The following is a 19,124-nucleotide window of genomic DNA, read 5'->3' as shown; positions in this document are numbered from 1 at the left end:
AGAAGAGTGGTGTGAGTGTGGACAATCAGGCAGACAGGCAGCATGACGGCAAATACACAAAGACACCAGTCCACCCCTGGTCTGCACAAAGGGGTCCCCCTCAACAGCTACACAGCTGTGCAGAGGGGGTGTCAGCAGTGGCAGGCTCCTGGCCACTTCACTTCCTTGGGCTCCCAGCCACAGTTCACCCTGAAGTAAAGAGTTGCTTTTGGCCATTGTATTCTTGTGGTTATATCCTTGATCAATACGAGTTTTATTATAAAACATTTTCTCCATGGCTGTCCTTATTGCTACCTCCACACAGTTGTTTCTATACTCTGTAGTATGCAGGGAATATAGGTCTGGGCACTCTTCTTGGCGTGTATATGTAATAATCTTACTGTTCCAGGAGAGAGATTATCACTCATACCTAACATCCATTGCTACATATATACTACAAATCATGCGAACAAATCTGTCTTGTAACAATATCACAACTTACCTAGCAGAAGTGCTATTTGAACATTGTGATGCTCTGATGCAGTGCCTGACTTACACATGCAATGCTGTCACCACAGAGTTCAGCTCACACACTCTCTTCCCTGCAGGACTTTGTCTTTTTACCCTTCCCACTGGCAACAGGTAATAGGTGTTTTTCAGAGCTTGTCAACAGTGCTTCTACATCAGACACAAGGAAAACTGTACATATCCCACCAAGAATGATCTTTTAAGATAGAGCTTACCAAGACCTAAGCAGTAATTGTAAAAGATGCCCCTTTCACCTTTTTCTTTTATTAGTTGCCCTGACACAGTTGCATGTCTCACTTAGTATCCCCTAGGATCTAGACTAAATAGAAATGCTTTCATCAGACATACAAAATCAAAGTGTGGCGATGGCCATACAATATAAAAAAATGAGAAAGAAACTCATAGCAAAATTATGCCTCCTGAAAGCTGGTACTTTTCATTGTCTTTTTCTCCTCCTGTTGCTGTCTCAGGAGCATGATTGAAAAACAGGGAAGTGAATGTCAGAGCTTGCAAGCACCAGAATTACGCCTCAGTGGCTTGAAAGAAAATCCATTTGACTCATAATGTCACCTGTGGGGAAGGGGAAGAAGAGAGAATATATATGCTCTGGCAGTAACATAATCACCACTTTGAAAACATTACCTAAGACAGCCATGTACTTACTGTTTTGGCCTAGCTAATGTATCTACTGTGTGCTTCCCCAGACAGTTATTGCACTGGCTTCTAGCCATATGCCTTCAGTAAAATGCACCAGCTTGGACTGAAGCAATTTCACCTTCAGCATAATCTCTACTACTCCAAAACCTGTCCTACAGCAAGTTAACATGAATTTTCAGACATAACCACAGAAGGTGCAGTCAAGTTACCATCATAGCTTAGAAGTGGAAGAGAGTTTGACAATAGATATTACAAAAGTGGAAGTGGGTGCAAGATAAAGGCTCATTTTGCAAATACGTTTCACATCCCCACTGTAGCAGCCTTTCCTGTTAGGCAAGTTTAAAGGAAAAGATTCTCCATTTAATGAGGTATTCTGATTAGTTCTCCCCCAAACTATTTTTGTGTTCTTCACCCTCTCTCCTTATGTTAAAATTACTGCAATTAAAATGCACATTGCAAAATACTTCTGTTCATTAGTCCCCTCCCACACCTGTGCCTCCTTACAGTCCAGTCTTAAACCTTTCTGTAAGCAGAAAAGTTTCCAATCACAGCAGAAAGGTATTATCAGAGTTGTTCACCCAAAGGGATTAACTAAATTGCTGATGGATAGCTCAAAGAGTACAGGATTATTCAGATACAGCTGATCAGTTAAAATTCAAGTCATCCAAGTATTCTATCCGCCATGATGGACGGAGATGAAAGATGCATCTCCTAGTAACTAGCATCCTTACCATAAAGTCTGTGGCTACAAAGATTATGAATTGTCTTCATCAAAAATTAATTTCCTCTGTCCAGCTCTAAAATTGAACCATCTTTCTGCAGGATCAGTCCACCAAAACAGGTGTTAATTGCTGTTCCAACGATAAACAAACAGCTTTTATCTGCAGGATTTCCTAGTAAGTACTTTTCACAGAATGTGAAAGTCAAACGATTTTAAGAAAGCTCTTACCTAAAACCTCCTCTGGAATTTTTCCTGTTTCTCCAAAGATTGGCTGTTCTGGAAAAACAAATTGCTTTCATATACATATCTTTTCCTCGGTAAAGCAACAAGCAATTCTGAGTCACAGCAAGCATTGCTCTGTAGAGCTATGTAATTTGCAGCACGACTAAGGGTTAGCAGTCTAACTTTAACACTGAGGTTTAGTTAAGCATGGGTAATTTAATGACATAATTACTCTATTGCTAAAGAATCTGCTACCTGGGCAACACATTGCCCTTTTTATGTTTGGTGCAACTGCAACATTTGGAAAAGCTGTCATGGCTTCAAAGTTAAGAGCTTTAAAAATTTGAAGATAATAAAGCTTTTGATTTTTGAAGCTGTGACAATACTTCCAAATTTTTACTTAGGCCAATTTTGGAAATACAAACTTGTATCTTTAATTAATGTAAGCTTTATATTTTATTCTAGTGGCTATTAATCTCAGCTTGTACATTTCACCTTTTGGATCAGTGGCTCCCTCTATTTAGGGTAGTTTTAATTTGGAAAGTTTCTAGCTTTTTCATTGCTTATGTGACAGAGGGGAGCAAGGTAAATTCTTCCTTGCCCACAGTTTTTCCCTAATGTAACTTGAAATTTAAAAAATATAGTCAAATAATTTTATTTCACATTCTGTTGTTTTATTTAGGGTTTCCTTAGCTGGAAATCAAATTTTGGAAAGCCAGTAAACTATAAGGGCCTCACCCTCTCCCTTCCTCACACCCTGGCAACTCCCAAAGTTGATGTATCAGTTCAAAATACCATTTATCTTTTGAAGTGCCACCTTATAGGGCTGGCGAAAAGGTTGTTTGTTGGTTGTTGTTGATTGATTTGTTTTAAAGGGAAATAAAACCTTATTTAGGAAAAAATACTTTATTTTTCCAAAACACGTTTAGATAGATTGCAACAAGAACCAAGTACAGTACAAAAATGACTCACACCGCCTGCAAGTTACTAAGACATTAATCAAACACCTAGCTGTTTGTCAAAGTCCTTTTGGGTCCAATATACATTTTTCATATTACAGAGGTAATGCTTACTTTACAGCAGCATCAGATAGTTTGTAAGACCATTATAACACAGTCACTAGTATTTGCTCTCTATATATACAACAGCTCTTGACATGGTTTTATTTTACTCCAGACACATTGAGTGTAGTCCGAAGTCAAGTATAAATTTCCTTCCTTGTGTCAGGAGTTCAGCATTAACTTCAGCAGGTTTGCCTGGAATCTACCAAAAGCCGTTCTTGAGGAAGTATTTATATCCCAGTAGAAACTTTTTGCATCTGTCAATCCAAGCAGTGCCCATACACCACTATCCCCTCTTTCAAAGGGAGCAGCTGGACAAAATGGGATGGCATAACTGTATATATTCTTCTCCCTCAAAGCCTACAGCTTTTTTTGCTACCTTTCACAACTAATTGTGAACTGCAGTATGTGGCATACCAAACAAACCTAAAAAGAATATATGCGATAAGTCAAAATCTGTCAACAAGGTTTCTCCTCCCATGACCATCTTTGTAGAGGAGGCTGAAACAAGTCAGTATAGGCTGTGATCTCTTCTGCAGTAATCTAACATCAAGGAAAATTAAAAGAAGAGTTTTTTTTTCTTCCTGTGAAACTGTAAATTAGTCAACATAAGCAGGAGTGAAGCATTTGACAAATTCCATACACACACAATGTAGAAACAAAAAATTATTGTCAAACTTTTACTTTTATTTCCATGCCAATATTGTCTCTGCAATTACCTCAAGAATCTAATGTTTCTGTTGGGATCATTTGTTTTGCACTGCAAAGCTCATTTTGGTCAATCTTGTTCTCCCTCTCTATCTAAATCTTTCAGAAAAAGCTAAGAGTGGAGTCTGTAGATACATGAAACTAGAACATCCACTGTTTTAAGGCTTGTAGGCAGGGACATAAGAGGGACTTGTGTCCCATGCAGTGGAATACAGTGCAAAGAGTCCCAAACCAGCTGAGACTCCAGCCAGCCATTCAATGCAGCACAGAATACTGGCATTGCATTTAGAAACAACACAGGTCTAAATAGCCTAAAGTCAGCTCTATTGTTTACATGCAGCAAGCTTGGGTACCCCTGCACTGGAATCGTCGCTGGTTTCCCTGTGCCAGAATAAGCACAGGGAAAGGCATGTTTTATCAGATCTTTGCAGCATTTTCTGTCACCGCCTTTCATGAAGTCTGAAAATGTTTCTTATCTTATAGTTTTGCTAAGGTTGGAAAATCCAATGCCAACACATGTCATTAAGACTTTCTCCCCGCCCATGTGGTCTTCCTCAGGGATCTTTGTTTCAATTTTAAACATGATCTGGAAGAAGCTTCTCAGGTGTCGCAGAAACTCAATTCTGAGGGAGAGAAAACAACAGAGATTAAGAAACAAAACAGAAAGCCCATTAGCAGTATATACTAATGCAGATTCCAGCAATGACAACAGTGAATATAGCATGAAAATACTGCTTAGTACAGAGAAACAAGCCTGCAGGCTCCAAACATTGTTCTCACTTGTGTTGTAGAAGTGGCTAGTGACCCCTACTGAAACTAATGCACTCTGTATGAACAGAGAGAGGAGGAATGCCTGGTAGCATAGCAAGATAAAATGGTGAGGGAAGAAGAAAGGAGAAAGAACAGATGTAGCCAGGCAAGGTCACTTACTCATGATGCTGGCTCTCCATCAGGGCCATATGAACCCCATACCAACCTGTAGTGGTACTCCTCCCTCCCTCAATGTTTAAAACGGAAATAAAAGATAAACAGGGATAGCCAAAAGGTTGGCCTTGGGTGCATACTTTAAGAGAGACATCAGATCCTAAAGCACGTGTTTGATTTACATTGCTAACTTGTCCACTACTTAGTTAAATGTTTTGTTAGAATCGCATTCAGACCCAGAATTCTTCCTGTTTTCTTTCCTCATTTTCACAAAAAAAAAAAAGAGTCATTTTCCTTTCATCATTTTAGGATAAGAAGCACGAAGAGACTAAACAGACACAGGGCTCCTAAACACAAACTGACTGGAGGGTGAGTGACCTGAAAAACTACTTAAAAGTATAAAAAAAAAGAACAAAACCAAAACCAGCCAAGAAAACATTCCTGCTCACTTCCCCAAAATAAGGAACAAGTAATTACACCAAAAGGCTACACATATAAAATCGGTAATGGCTCCTGACAGAAGTCCGGTCTGTTACTATCATGGCTACAAGCAAGTTTGCAGTCTTGAACTAAGGTTTAATCTCCTGCAGCAATTGGTATGCGCCCTTCTTAGGTTAAGTTTAACCTTTAAAGAAAGGGAATATGCACATCCAGTCCACACATTTGTTTGGCTGGCAATCTGGAAAAAGCCTTTGCTCTGCATGCTGAGAGCATAATCGTAAGCTAATCACACATCGCTACACCAAATCAAGAGAAAGTACCGACAAAATGGGAAGCAGGAGACCAAGAGGATAAGACCGTCCCCACTGCAACATCATGAGGCCTCTGAAAACCTCCTGGCAGCTCCTATTCACAGAAATTGTGAATAAACACAACAAAAGTTGCAGGAGCAAGAATTGTCTTATCCGCTTCAGACCACTCCTGCACTCAGGTATGTCCACAGGGAGAGGAGAGAAACAGCAGGAGCCAGACAGAGAGGCTGCTGTTACCTACACCGGTCTGTGCTTAGCAAGATCTGAGAATTATCTCTGGGGCAGCCAGCTGAATATCTCTGCAGGGTGAATGTGGGCACATGGCTCCCCATGCTATGTGTACCTTTCTACCTCACCTTCCTGGGCTGGTAGCTGGCCTCAGCACAGACACCAGCTCTCTCATCTCTCAAATGGATTAACGGTTGAAAGAAAGAACGGAAAAGCACCTTTTCTTCCATGTCTTCCCAACTGCAAAGTTTCTGATTGCTGCTATAATAGGCAAATGGGCATATGCTGGCACAAATGCTTCAGTAAAGCTGACAGGCAACAAGCTCTGTTACCAGCCTCCTCCTTAGCTGGGTCCTTTCCCAGAGCTCTGGCAGTGTAACAAGAAAGCAGCCAAGCCCAAAAACAGCAGGAGTGGCGTGCTGAACTGCCAGGAAGGCACAGAATAAACTGTACAAATGCCAGAGGCAGCATGGAGCCAGAGGCTCAGGGAAAAATCCTAAAAGCTGATGAGCAAACTCTGCAACATTGTGGTGGGATCAGTTCAGTCTGTACCTCTCTTTCCACATCTGTGGACTACCGTGCTTCTCTACCTCATCTCCCTTTTGAATAAGGGCAGAGTGACAAAAAGCAAGAGGGCTTTGCCACAGCCCCCAGGTATGCAGGAAAGGTTCAGGGGAGCAGGAGCGAAGGGGAGGCTGCCTGGGGACGTCAGGGGAGAATTTGGGAGCAGCAAGAGGCCAGCTCTGTCTTGCAGTAGCAGGAGCACAGGTGGTAAGAGCCCTGGAAACAGGAGAAAAAGAGGGACGAAAGGCAGGGGGATGCGACAGAAGCGCAGCAGAAGGCAGGTTTGTACTAGCTTGAGCTTATGGGTCGCGTGTAGGAAGCTTTGCACCTCAAATAATAGTGGAGGCTGCACCAAACATACACATACAGACTGGAGGACTGAGGGCAGGGGTGAAAGGTACAGAAGTTTTATTTTGCTGGAAATTTAGACTGTGTGTTCAGGCAAGAATAAGGCAGAGCTGAATACTTTCCCTTAGGCCCAGCACAGCCACATGAGCCACACTGGAGGTTTTCCTCAGGGCCAGCCACTTTCAAATAAAAAAGCCGTTGTACTACCAAGAACAACAACAACAAAAAAAACCCAGTAAAAAGTCTGTTTATTTAAGCGCCATCTTTTCGCAGAAGCCTGCTAAGCAACATCAAAAGGTACACAACCACTTCACATGTCTTAGCTCGCTGTCAGGGCAAAGCAACCAACTCGCAGATGAGTGCAAGAGAAGACCTGTGCACCAGCCACACCTTCTTGGTTGGACTACCCTGAAAACAGCGCAGGGCCCAGCCTGGCAGCGCCGGCGGCCCCTGTACTGCTCCCCAGCGTCCCGCCGGGGACCCTCCCCGGCCGCTGCCCGCGGGGGAACCGGGGGGAGCCAGGCCTGACCTGCAGCTGCTGGGCGCGGCCTGCGGCCAGACGCGGGGGCCGCCAGGGGGCGCCGCGCTGCGGGGAGGCCTCGGGCCTGGTTCGACCGGCAGCGGGCGCGCTGCGGGAGGAGGGAGAGAGGCCTCGGGGCTGCGTGCGGGCGGGGACGGACCCCGGGCAGGGCTCGAGGAGCAACCCAGAGCGGCGGCCGCCGCCCCGCCCCTCCGCGTGAAGCCCCTACACCCTTGCAAAACCAAGGTCCGGGGCACTCAAGCTTTCCCCTTCCTCTCCTGCAGCACCCCTAGCTCATGCCAGTTCATCTGCATGCAGACTGACCTGTCCTGCAAGACGGCAACAGCCAGCACCCTGTATTTGATTTTAATCTCAGCTTGACAGAGAGGTGCTTACTTCCGTGAAATCTGGAGCGCAAGAAGAGAGGCAGTGATCCAGATGGCTGCAGGCCAAGCAGTCTTTTTTGGTCTGGTGGCCCCAGTACCATTCAGGACAACCCTTCCCATGGGGTTGCCCACCCTGCCATTAGCAGGGGCAAAGGATGTCTGCCGTGGAAATACACAAATGTGGGAGGTGTTTCCTCATTCTGATGGATGTATTCCAAAGCTCTCATCTGCCAGCTGAACTGTCACATTCATGCTACATTGTGCTAGACGGGGAAGCCAATCTAATGTAACACAGCTTATAAATAGCTGTGGATTCCGCAGGGTGAAAGTGTTAAGTGCAGAGATGTCACAGTCCCAAGAGAGAAAAGAAAGGACAATGAAGTGGTACATGACAGTACTGCAATTTACTTCAAAAGCCTGTGCATCTGATGAGTTGCTTGGGAGCCAAATTTCTCAGTCCTTTATGAGCTGTCTTACTGAGGGCATGGGGGTGCTGCAGTTAGAGCTCCGTCATCTCTGAACAGATCCTCACAGGACTGATGAGTCACAGATTCTCACAGAATCACAGATTTTATGATCTCGTGTGATAAATGCTGCTTCAGGATGCCTGCTCCAACCTTCATCCCTGCCATGCACTCCTAGCTTGGAAGAAGTGTCAGCCCACCCATTTGAAATCAGCCTGCTTACAAAATAAACTACTGGGCTTGCATGATTTTCACAGCATCAAAAAAAAAAAGACAAAAGACTGGACAATGACAAGTGATTGGTTTGTTTCACATGCTTAACTGTGCACTTCAAACACTGATATCTACTCTTTGTAAGCCTTTCACAGGGATACTTACTTTACAGGGGATTAGTTCACCCCCATGCAATGAGAGGCTTCCCTGTCTTCCCTTCAAAAGCTGTTGAATGTTGTTTCCAAGATACCAGGGGTTGTGAATAGCAGTTAGGCAATTTCTAGCTCTCATGGGATGGCACCACCATTCTTCAGTTATCACAGTACTGTACCTTTCACGTATACAGCACCGGTACCATGATAACCGAAAAAGGACAGTTCATAGTCTTATTATTTGATGCCATTGTCAGATAAACAACCCTCCCTCCATTTGATTAAAGGAAAACTGCTCAGTCTCTAGGAATAACTATGATCTAGTCAATCACTTGTCAGCCTGGTAAACAAAATTTTTGATACTGGATGCCCTTCCCCCTAACTTGTGTTGCAACTAGCAAGGTAAGAAATTTAGTCTTTTCTATCCTCTGAACCACTACTAGCTGCAGACAAAGCTTTATAAAAATTGAGACTGAAGGACTAGATAGAAGTCCGCTGCTCAACAGGGCTAAAGCTCTGGGGTTGCACATAGCTCCATGAATTGAACTCTTATGCTGTTTCCTATGGACAATCACAGCTTTAGCATTTGGCTAGCCATTTGAAACATGCCATTTAATGCCACAGCTACAGAGAGATCACTAGGAAAACACAGTAGTGTACACTAGGCAACAAAAAGCAAAACACATACAGTCCGAGACCAAGAACCAACAATAAACTCCATATGCAATTCTCAGAACCAGCAATAATATAGAACAGTACAGGAATCATCTTCTAATGTGAAGAAATAAACACTAGGTAACTTACACCACCTGTCTCACTTGAAGACAGGTACAAGTTGTTCTATTCATAGCCACAGGCAAAGTCTTCCATATACAAAAAATAGCTGTGCAATAAAACTAGTGAATTAAACAAGACTGGATAATCAAACTGAACAAAACAACTTACGTGTACGGAGACAGAGGTCCTAACAGGACTTTGGAAACATCCCGTTGTCCAAGGGTCATGAGGAGCAGAGCAAGGCTCTGATTTGTTGAATCTACACAGCCTCCCTGCAAAGCAAAATGTTTTAATAATTAATCTCTGTACAAACCAGAAATTGGGATGGGAGGAGAGTAATTAAGGAGAAAAATACACTTAAAAGGCTGAACTCCTAATTTCCAAGGGCCAAAAAGATAAAAATCTAGATTTTGTAACAATGACAAATTAATTTCACATGGCAGGCTGGGAAAGGAACAGAACTAAAACAAACCCCAGTAACAAGGTCACATTAAAGATCCCTCCCATCTCTCCCAATCTCTTCTCTTCTAACACCACAAAATTTAAGCACTGAAGAATTTCTTTGCAGTAAATTGTAAATAGCTATTAATTACAGTTCATGCGCATTTGAAGAGAGCAGCACTTTATAAAGTTAGATTCGGACAAATAGTTCAGTGTTAGCAGGTGCAAATCAGCAAGTTAAAAGTTGTTTTACACACATTCACCTAAACCCTTGCTGCTAACTTTTGTGGTTTTACATTTGTAAAACATTTCCCCCCCATATTTAAAATGAGAAGTTTTTTTTTTTTTTTTAATTGCTATGTGAAAAAGTCATGCATAAAATTATGTAGAACTACACATGCTCTTGTGCATATTTGACTGTAGTAAGTCATACATGTGTGGTAAATTGTTTTGTATGTGGAAGGTGTTAACTATGATGTGTATGTAAATGAGAATTGGAAGGCTTTCTTTGCTTACAAAGCTTGAACATAAATTAAAAGGGATGGTTTCAGTCAAGACTGCTGTAAAGAGAATTTACCAGCTATTACTATGCGTACACATTGAAAATAGAAAAAATATCTGGCATAACATTATTTCGGACTGTACTCATATTCATCCTGATCTACAGCCACATGAAATTTGTGAACAGTTTCCTTCTGGATCAGGCCTAATGCTAAGCCCTCTGAATAGGCTCTCTGGAGAGAGCAAAACTAAAAATTCATCCTTTTAAAACCAAATTCTCTAATGAGCTAAACTGACACTTACCTTTGTGCGCAAGGAGCAATCTGTCATTATTTTAAGAGATAACACCATCCAAAAAGGCAACAGAGGGGCAAAATAAATTTTGGACTACATAGATTAAGAAAACATAATGATGTGACAATATCGGCACATTTAGTCAGTGAGAGGGCAAAAAGGAGGACCTTTCCAAGGAGAGTTACTGAAGGTTTAATTTTCAAGATGGCCTTGCTTCACAGTGTGACAAGTCTCAGCTCCGTTCTTCTGAAAAAAACCTTTGCACTTCATGCAACAAATGATACACCACAACAAAGGAAACATCTGCATTACGTTCACTACCATGACCTAACTCCTAGCAACATGCTCTTATAGCAGCCCTTGCCTTTTTAACTGTGTGAACCTGTCATACCAAAGTGAAGTTCACGCACTCAACCTAATGTTCTCTATGGGACTGATAAAAATTGTGCTTCATCTTGAGTGAACAGGGTACCTGCAGGATTTTCTGGTGCAATCTAGAGCCACAGCTCTCACCAGCTGTATTTGCCAACCTGAAACATGTATTAGAAGCAGACGAGAGTTTGGTAAGGAGTATTCCTAACAAAGGACTTTCTGTATTTGTAGTTTGCTTAATAATTCAAAATGCTCTTTATCACTTGGATGAAAACGTCACATTTTCTGCGCTTGCTTTTTTTTCCTAAAGCTGAAAACATCTATTTTTATGACCAAATTTATACAAAAGCTTCAATCAGCATGGAAACAACGACGTTCTAAACAATATAGCAAAACATTATGCACCCATCACGTCCTAGCTGCTTACGTAAGCTCTCTTGCTGCAATGAGTCAGTCATCCCCACTATTGTTGTGCCTTAGCAATGCGCTGTTATGCCCATTCCCACATAGGCAGTTGCCAGACAAGGAAATTAAGTGTTTTGCTTGTAATCTAATGGTGACAGAACAGTAACTTGTGCCAAATGAAGGACATGCCACTCCCAAGTAGGCCAATTTTTTTCACTCAACCCACCTGCCACTTACTCGAGAGTCCAAAATCAAAAACAACCCTCCCAAGAGAAATGGCATAGGCAAAGTCAGAGCCAAAGCACTGACATTTGTTTCAAAATAGCTGGCACTCATTACCAACCTAGGATGCAGCTTCTAGTCCATATTAATTAGATTTATGGCAGTTTCTCTGTTATTGTTTCCATTGACAACAGAGCCAGATCCAGCTGGATATGACAATTAGAGACACAGATCACTTAAAACCCTGTCCATTTTGAAATGTTGTTATGCAAATACCACAGCTGACATGCACATACAAGTATCACAACTCTGGGTATCGGACAACAGTGTTTCAAAGCGGATTATTCTTCTAAGCTTGACCCCAGCTTTGGTTTAGTCTTGGTTATATTTTGGCATACAGACATTTCTTCCCTTAGCTGTCTGTGTGGTATGTACTTGCATGCCTCAATAATTTGTTACATGAAGTGCAGAGAGTTTGGTTTTTGTCTGTTTGGGGTTTTTTTTTTTTCTTTTTCCTCCCCAAAAGAATGGAGCAGAGCCTTGTCACACTGAAGCAAGGTCATCTTGAAAATCAAGCCTTCAGTGAAATGCTTCACTCATTTTAGCTCTAGTTAAATAAAACAAACAGCCTTACCCCTCCTGCCCCTCCAAGACCCTGTAACAACTTGACCATTCTTCATTAAAGAACTCAAATAGGTTATTGCATCCTCCCCTATTTTTCGTGATCACAAGAAATAGAATCATAGAATCGTTATGGTTGGAAAAGACCTTTAAGATCAAGTCCAACCGTTAATCTAACACTACAAGTCCACCACTAAACAATGTCCATAAGCACCTCATCCACACCTTTTTTAAATACCTCCAGGGATGGTGACTCAACCACCTCCCTGGGCAGCCTGTTCCAATGCTTGACAGCCCTTTCAGTGAAGAAACTTTTCCTAATATCCAGCCTAAACCTCCCCTGGCGCAACTTGAGGCCATTTCTTCTTGTCCTATTACTTGCCACTTGGGAGATGAGACCAACAGCCACCTCTCTGCAACCTCCTTTCAGGTAATTGTAGAGAGCGATAAGGTCTCCTCTCCTCAGCCTTCTCTTCTCCAGACAGAACAACCCCAGTTCCCTCAGCCGCTCCTCATAAGACTTGTGCTCCAGACCCCTCACCAGCTTTGTCGCTTTTCTCTGGACACGCTCCTGCACCTCAATGTCTGTCTTGTAGTGAGGGGCCCAAAACTGAACACACTATCTGAGGTGTGGCCTCACCAGTGCCGAGCACAAGGGTACAATCACATTCAATCCTTTTCCAGTTCTTCCAGGTCTTTCCATTCTGCCAATCACTTGCTATATAAAGCTCCCGTAACCAACACCTTTCAAAGACAAGAGGAAAATCCTTACTGGCCTTCTACAATTAAGCTTAGGTAAGAACTGCATATAGATTGGTAAAGACAATGCTAGCCAGTCACTCCATGCCCCCTCTTTCAGAGCCACTGTAATTAGCACTGTGCCACTTATTATTAGTCAATTAGCTCTGACATCTTTCCATCAACAAATACACATAAAAAATGCTCCATACGACCTCTTTTGTTTCTTTTTAAAGGTTTAGTAAAAGGGACCATTTAGCACTTAACATAGCAAGACTCAAATCCTTACATTTCCTAGGTGGTAAAGTTCACATAATAGCAAGCATTAAGCAAGCACTTTTAAGAGATGTCCCCGAGCCCCTTTAAACAGTAATGAACTCCAGCAGATTTGTGGGTGACCCTGACAGTTAAAAACCCTTCTACAGAGAATTATCTCCAATGCTCCCGAGACGTCCTTTTCTGGTCAACCCTCCCTGGCTCCTGCAGCACAGTACTTACCTGTAAAGACACAGATGGAGAAACAATCTCGTAAAGAGAGGATCTAAAGGCAGGGAGAGAAATTCTCACTTGAGCTCTGTATTCAGCAAGTAGCTGGTGTAATGAGAGTGGGACTTAAAGAGTGCCTGTTTAGAGCAACCTATTCTTTCTCTGTGCACAGCTTTCCCAAATTTTTACTGTTTCACTAGACATCTAGACAAAGAAACTTTTAAAAAAAAGAAGTATCTTCAAACTAAACAAACACTGAATGGTTTGCAACATGTTTTTAGATTCTCTCTGGGGTCACACTAGATCAAACTGACCTAAGCTCAAAAAAAAAAAAAAAAAAAATCAATGAGAAAGCCCATCTATCCAGATTCCTGGCTAGCGCTGTGTGAGCATCTATGTCATACATAAATTCAAGTGTGCATTCTGAACACTACAGAACAAAACCCACCATATTGCCTCTGACAGAGGGAGTGGGGAATTAATGAACACTGAATACGGACTGAGCACTGCAGCGGATAAGCAGCACAATAGCCAAAAATGCTAACAAACAAGAACTTTTCCACCATAAGCTGTTGCAGTGCAGGACCACAAGCAGTCTGTACACTGCTCAGCATTTGTCAGTCACTCTTGGACTGAAGTGGCCCACATATAAAACAGCCTTCCAGGAGCACCAGCGGTACTATAGCAGGCCACAGCTAAGACCCTCACTCATTCAGAATCTGATCTTCAAAGACATTGAAACCTCATGGCCTATCACTTTATCATTCAAAGACTTGCCTGACCCTGTTTTCTCCTTAAACACTTTTTTTCTGTTGTCCTGAGATCCTCACTGTCCTGGTGCTTTGCAGAACTTGACTCATGACATTCAAATGGCTGCAGTATACTAAAGCAGAAAATGACCTGGTTCATGCCTTTCCAGCCCTCTTCATTTCAGCAGTTCTCTGACACCTGACTCTGAAGAGTATAATATCTGGACAAATTCCCTCACTAGTTTCAATCTGTCAAGTGCTGGATGGTTTTCAAAGGAAAAAAATACCTACTGCTGATGATAAAAGTATGTCGAAACTGGATTTCGGATGCCTCCAATCATCTGACTACCTGAAGCTGTTTTCTAAGAGGTTTACACAAAGCAACAAATGTACCAAATTTTACATGTGGTTTTGTTGCTTGGTTGTTTTTTTTTTTTTTTTTTGGGGGGGGGGGGGGGGCGGGAGGGAGAAAGCTGAAAGATTTTACAATTCACCCCTCAAATAAAAGTACCTGTCACTACATAATTGTAGAAACAAACAGATGTTTCAGTCACTAGTTGTGACTGCATTCTCCATGCTTGCTGGACTTTCAAATGCAAGGGGTCTGGACTGTAGCCAGGAGGAACATTTGTTTGTGGTGTTTCTATGAGATAAGACCCCTGGGCTAGAAAGCGAAAGTCCTCTAGCAACATCATGCGTATACTGAATAAATGAAGACAAAATATTAATGGAAGACTGGAACAAGTGGGCAAGTTGGTAATTCAGACAGATGAAGAGTTTGCAGCAGGGAAAGGAAAAGATAACACGGGCATGGACGAACAATCTACTACAGGCATGGATGTGATTTATGAGGTTAAGGGGTATTTTTATATTTGACTACATTACCCAATACAGAATCTCGTTAAGGGCATTTTTAATACTTTGAAAAAAGTCCTATCAGGTTATTCCAGTTCAGAGCAATTACTTTTTTTAAAACAGTGAGTACAATTTGTAGATGACTGCCTCCTAGAGGCCAAATGTGTTTTGTTAGCATTGACAGCTACTTATTTTAACATTTGTGAAGATATACAACAGAAGGAGGTAGGTTCTTCATTAAATCAGAAACTCACTACGATGCTAATTGCCAATTAATTTCTAAGACTGAAAGCTGGTCATCCACTGAAAGTCTCACCACAAATGAAAAACATTTTAATAATTAAAAAAAATTATGCTGCAGAAGACTGTGATGCACTTAAGATTCCTATGCAACATTGACTTAGCTCGTTCCAGCAAACCACTCAGGCAGTTCCTCATACAACCAACAGATCTCAGCACATTTGACTTTGTCATCATCACCATAAAGCAGCCGCAGCTGAGGCTAGCTGCTTTTTCCCCCCTTCCTCCTATGTTCTCCCACTTGTAATGCCCCATTCCAACCACTAGTTTAAGAGCATTGACACTATTATCCCTCCAACTTACTATGAAAAAAGTACCAGCCCATGTGAAGCCAGCTGAATTCTGTTGCAGACAGAAAACAAAGGGAAAATGTGCCACTACTATGATTCATAGTAACATCTTCTGGACATGAGAAATACCATGGCCCAGTAAGTCATTACGCTGTTAATGGAACCATTCAAAACCACTCCTTACCTGAAGACAACACTGGCAGCATCAGATCATTTCTCTATTCAGATCTGAGCCTGTCTGACGGTGCCCCTAAACCACCTCTTCCTTTAGCAACATGTCATTACCTTCTTCACTTACAGCTACACGCACAAAATGTATCGGCCACTTACCCTGTAGACCTCCTCAAGCAACAGCTTAGCACAGCTCTGGCCAAGTTCCTCGGGAAGCACAGCTGTTCCCTGGCCCTGAGGGTTTGAGGCTAGCTCAGCACTGAGAACAGTGCCATTGATGGTTTCTGCAGTAAGGCACATGCCAAAACCTGGTGATCTGAAAGAAAGGGAAAAAGTGCATTTGATTTAAGGACAAAAATTGAGTAATGAGCCAAGAACTACTCCCAGGCAACCTCTTCCTCAAGTCACAAACAGCTCCTCTCATAGGACAATGCTCGGAATCTGGACTTGCCAGCAGATGTCCTGTTCTATACATTTGACTGACCCTGGAAAAAACATTAACAACAGTATTTAGAAGCTAAACCTAGTACCACTTGCCCCAAATGCACTGTGCGGGCTATTCCTGGCACAAACTCTTTAAAAAGGAAAGAAAAAAAAAACAATAAAACATCCAAACCTCAGAAATATCCTCCTCTATTAAAAAAAAGTGTCTTTCACATATATTTAATTCATATTTGATGAACATTTCAAAGGTATCTGGCGTTTCTTCTCTGTGACATTCAAAACCAAAACTTTCTTCAGGGATCGAGCTCTTTCCCCGGAAGCTTCAATATTTAGCAAGATTAGACGATAGCCATGGCATCAAGCAGAAGAATAAAAAAAGTTTGATCCGTATTACTTGTATTTCCAATCGCTTCTTTTCACTTTCAGTTCAATACCATCCACATCATTACAACTGTGTAAGATTTCTGAACGTATGATTTTAAGAAAGAAACAAAAAACCCACTGTTTTCCTCAGAGCTTAAGATCCTGAAAAATGCTATTGTGAGATTTAAGAAACATTTTCTACAAGAAAGTCACAGATGGCCGAGTACAGCTTGCTGAGAAAACAGAAAGTTGTAAGAAACAAAGTCACAAGATCCTCTTTATAGGCATTGGAAGAGCACCAATAGCTAGCTATTCAAAATAAAGTTAACTTCACTTCCCACAGTTCTGGACTCCTGCTGCTTCCACCACCCAAACTTTTTAATTAAAATAGTCCCACTGACCCAAAACTGTAAGGAGTGTCACCAACATCAAGAAACAACAAAATCAAACCCCAAACACCAATACACACAAACTCTCCCAGTGCCAGAAAAACAAAAGTTCCTCTGAGGCATTTGAGTAGGGCAGGAATGAAAAGATATCAGTGGTTCCCACCCATATTTAACTGCCTGCACTTGCTGAGCAACATGGAAGGTATGCTAAAGATGTTTCTCTTCTCCTTTCCGTCTTCTGAAAGAGAGATAGAGATCCAGACAGCAAGACAAGAGCAGTGTCAAGTATCCTTCAATAACTATACCAGCTGGCAGAATTTGTTAGCGTTCAGTAGCATGTGGCAATCTGCCTAAATGAAAGTTAAAATCATCCAGTGCTTCATATATGTGCAGACAGTATTAGGAAGCATCTTCTCAAACTTCTTGCTGCAAATGCTCAAAACAGAACCAGGAAGTTTCTGTTTAGAGAGACATGATAGGTGGCAGAAGATGGTCAAATAACGTATTCCCTGAAGCTTTTGGCACTGTGGAAGGGACATAGTTCAATGCTTTATATTCTGAAATCAGGACTCGGTTTGGGCTGGGCACAGATGTGTTGAACTAAGCCTTGCCAGTCTTACTCATCACCAGAGGCAGCACTGGAAACAGTGGGACATATTGCTTTCCTTCCTTGTTCTGCCAAGACACATACACAAAAAAGTACTGGGAACCAGGTAATAAAAAAAGCTTTGCCGAAGTGGCACAATGTTAGTATCGGGTATACTGCAATTGTTCTGGCGCCGTACTTAAGCTGAATGTGACAGCACAGCAGCATCAGAAAGCCACAAGCACCAGCAAGATCGAGAGGAATTCAGTTCCTCTTCCCATGCTACTATTTATCCCTCTGCATGGGCTACCCATGCAAGCAGTAAATGTAATGCTGCTGCCCCAATTCATTTGACTTTTCCACTTTATAAACAGATAAACAAAGTAAGACCCCAAAAACTCACAGCTCCCAGAAAGTTTTCACAATTCTGATCACTGTTAACAGTCTAGAGCCACAAGAATTACTAACCTGGGATATTAAATACGATGAAGGATTGGAAAGAGGAAAAATACTTAAAAGTGAGTTGACTTGTAAACTTGCAAACCTAACAGGTTTTCTTTAAGGTAGTATTTCAAAAAGCAGAAACAGTGAAAGAAAATGTGCATGCTTGGATTTGAGCATACAGACAGAAGACAAACAAATTAGTTACCCAGAACTCCTTCAACCTCAACGAAAAGTGACAAGAGGACAACAAAGCTGACAGATTTCAGTAAAATTGTTTGAATCACATTCATCACTTCTGTGTTCTGCTGTACTGTCTCGATTTTCCAGTCCTTGCTAGTGAATGGACACTCTTTCAGCTTTTTATGTAATAGTAAAGTAGAAGACAACCCAACAGCTCAAACACTTTCTAGAACAGTTTGGTCCCATCCTTAATACTAGAACTTCCATCAGAAGGTGTATAGTCAAGTTTGAATGTTAGTTTTCACAACATACCATGGCACCTCTGATCTTAATCTCACTTCAAAGCAACAGGTTTAAAACTGAAGAGGGCTCAAGTTGCCTTTAGTAGCAGTAACGATGTATTACAGTCCTTGTTTAAAAAAACCACTCAACTTCTATCCCTGTACCACGAGTAAAACAAATCTATCTAGTGAATCATGCAATTTTTTCCCTGTGAGGAATATTTATTTCAAGTCAGCAAAATAGAAGATCAAGGCCTAAAACTCGATAAAATTACAGATCAGAATACCCTAGCAGATGAACAAATGCAGAATTACATTTCTGTTCCCTGTGAATACTGGATACTCACTTTCCAGAGCTGACCCCCTTCATATGATCTGTGTAGATATAAACGTCTGGGAGGAATTTGTTCAGGATGCTCCTTGCAGATTCCACCATTCTGTTTGCCATCTGTGGTGACACTCTGACAGAGTATCTACATTTCCAAGCTAAGGCATTCATTGTGGTCACAAAAGAAATTTAAACCAGAGACTGACAAAAGGGGCCAAGAGGTCCCAGGGCATTATTTTGGAAAATATGGATTTGTCCTATACATACATTCATGAGCGCTGGTCCATTTTCCTGTACTTAGAGAAGCACATGTGCTTAAGCGTTTTCTAGTCTTTTCACCGATATACCTTGAAATGAGGTTCACAGAACACATGCAGAAGAACAGCTTATTATGACTAGGTAAGCATCTATCTTAAAAATGCCCTTCAATAATTTTAAATTGCTGTCCTGTCATCCTGTG

The 19,124-nt window shown here is 41.8% G+C and overlaps 1 protein-coding gene across 1 annotated transcript in view; it reads right to left on the bottom strand.

The window, feature by feature from the left end:
• Positions 1 to 3,008: 3,008 nt before the first annotated feature.
• RCL1 (RNA terminal phosphate cyclase like 1) overlaps positions 3,009 to 19,124 on the bottom strand; it is a 33,042-nt gene continuing 16,926 nt past the window's right edge. The window contains exons 6-9 of the mRNA XM_059833731.1: positions 18,684 to 18,809; positions 15,809 to 15,965; positions 9,373 to 9,476; positions 3,009 to 4,499 (exon numbers count right to left, since the gene is read on the bottom strand). Coding sequence (XP_059689714.1) covers positions 4,349 to 4,499; positions 9,373 to 9,476; positions 15,809 to 15,965; positions 18,684 to 18,809 — 538 coding nt within the window. The 3' untranslated portion in view covers positions 3,009 to 4,348. The remainder of the gene's footprint in view (positions 4,500 to 9,372; positions 9,477 to 15,808; positions 15,966 to 18,683; positions 18,810 to 19,124) is intronic.

The sequence above is a fragment of the Gavia stellata genome, chromosome Z (assembly GCF_030936135.1).
Source record: "Gavia stellata isolate bGavSte3 chromosome Z, bGavSte3.hap2, whole genome shotgun sequence".
Classification (NCBI taxonomy): domain Eukaryota; kingdom Metazoa; phylum Chordata; class Aves; order Gaviiformes; family Gaviidae; genus Gavia; species Gavia stellata.
The sequence above is the reverse complement of the archived record's forward strand: the minus strand, read 5'-3'. Positions and strand labels throughout refer to the sequence as shown.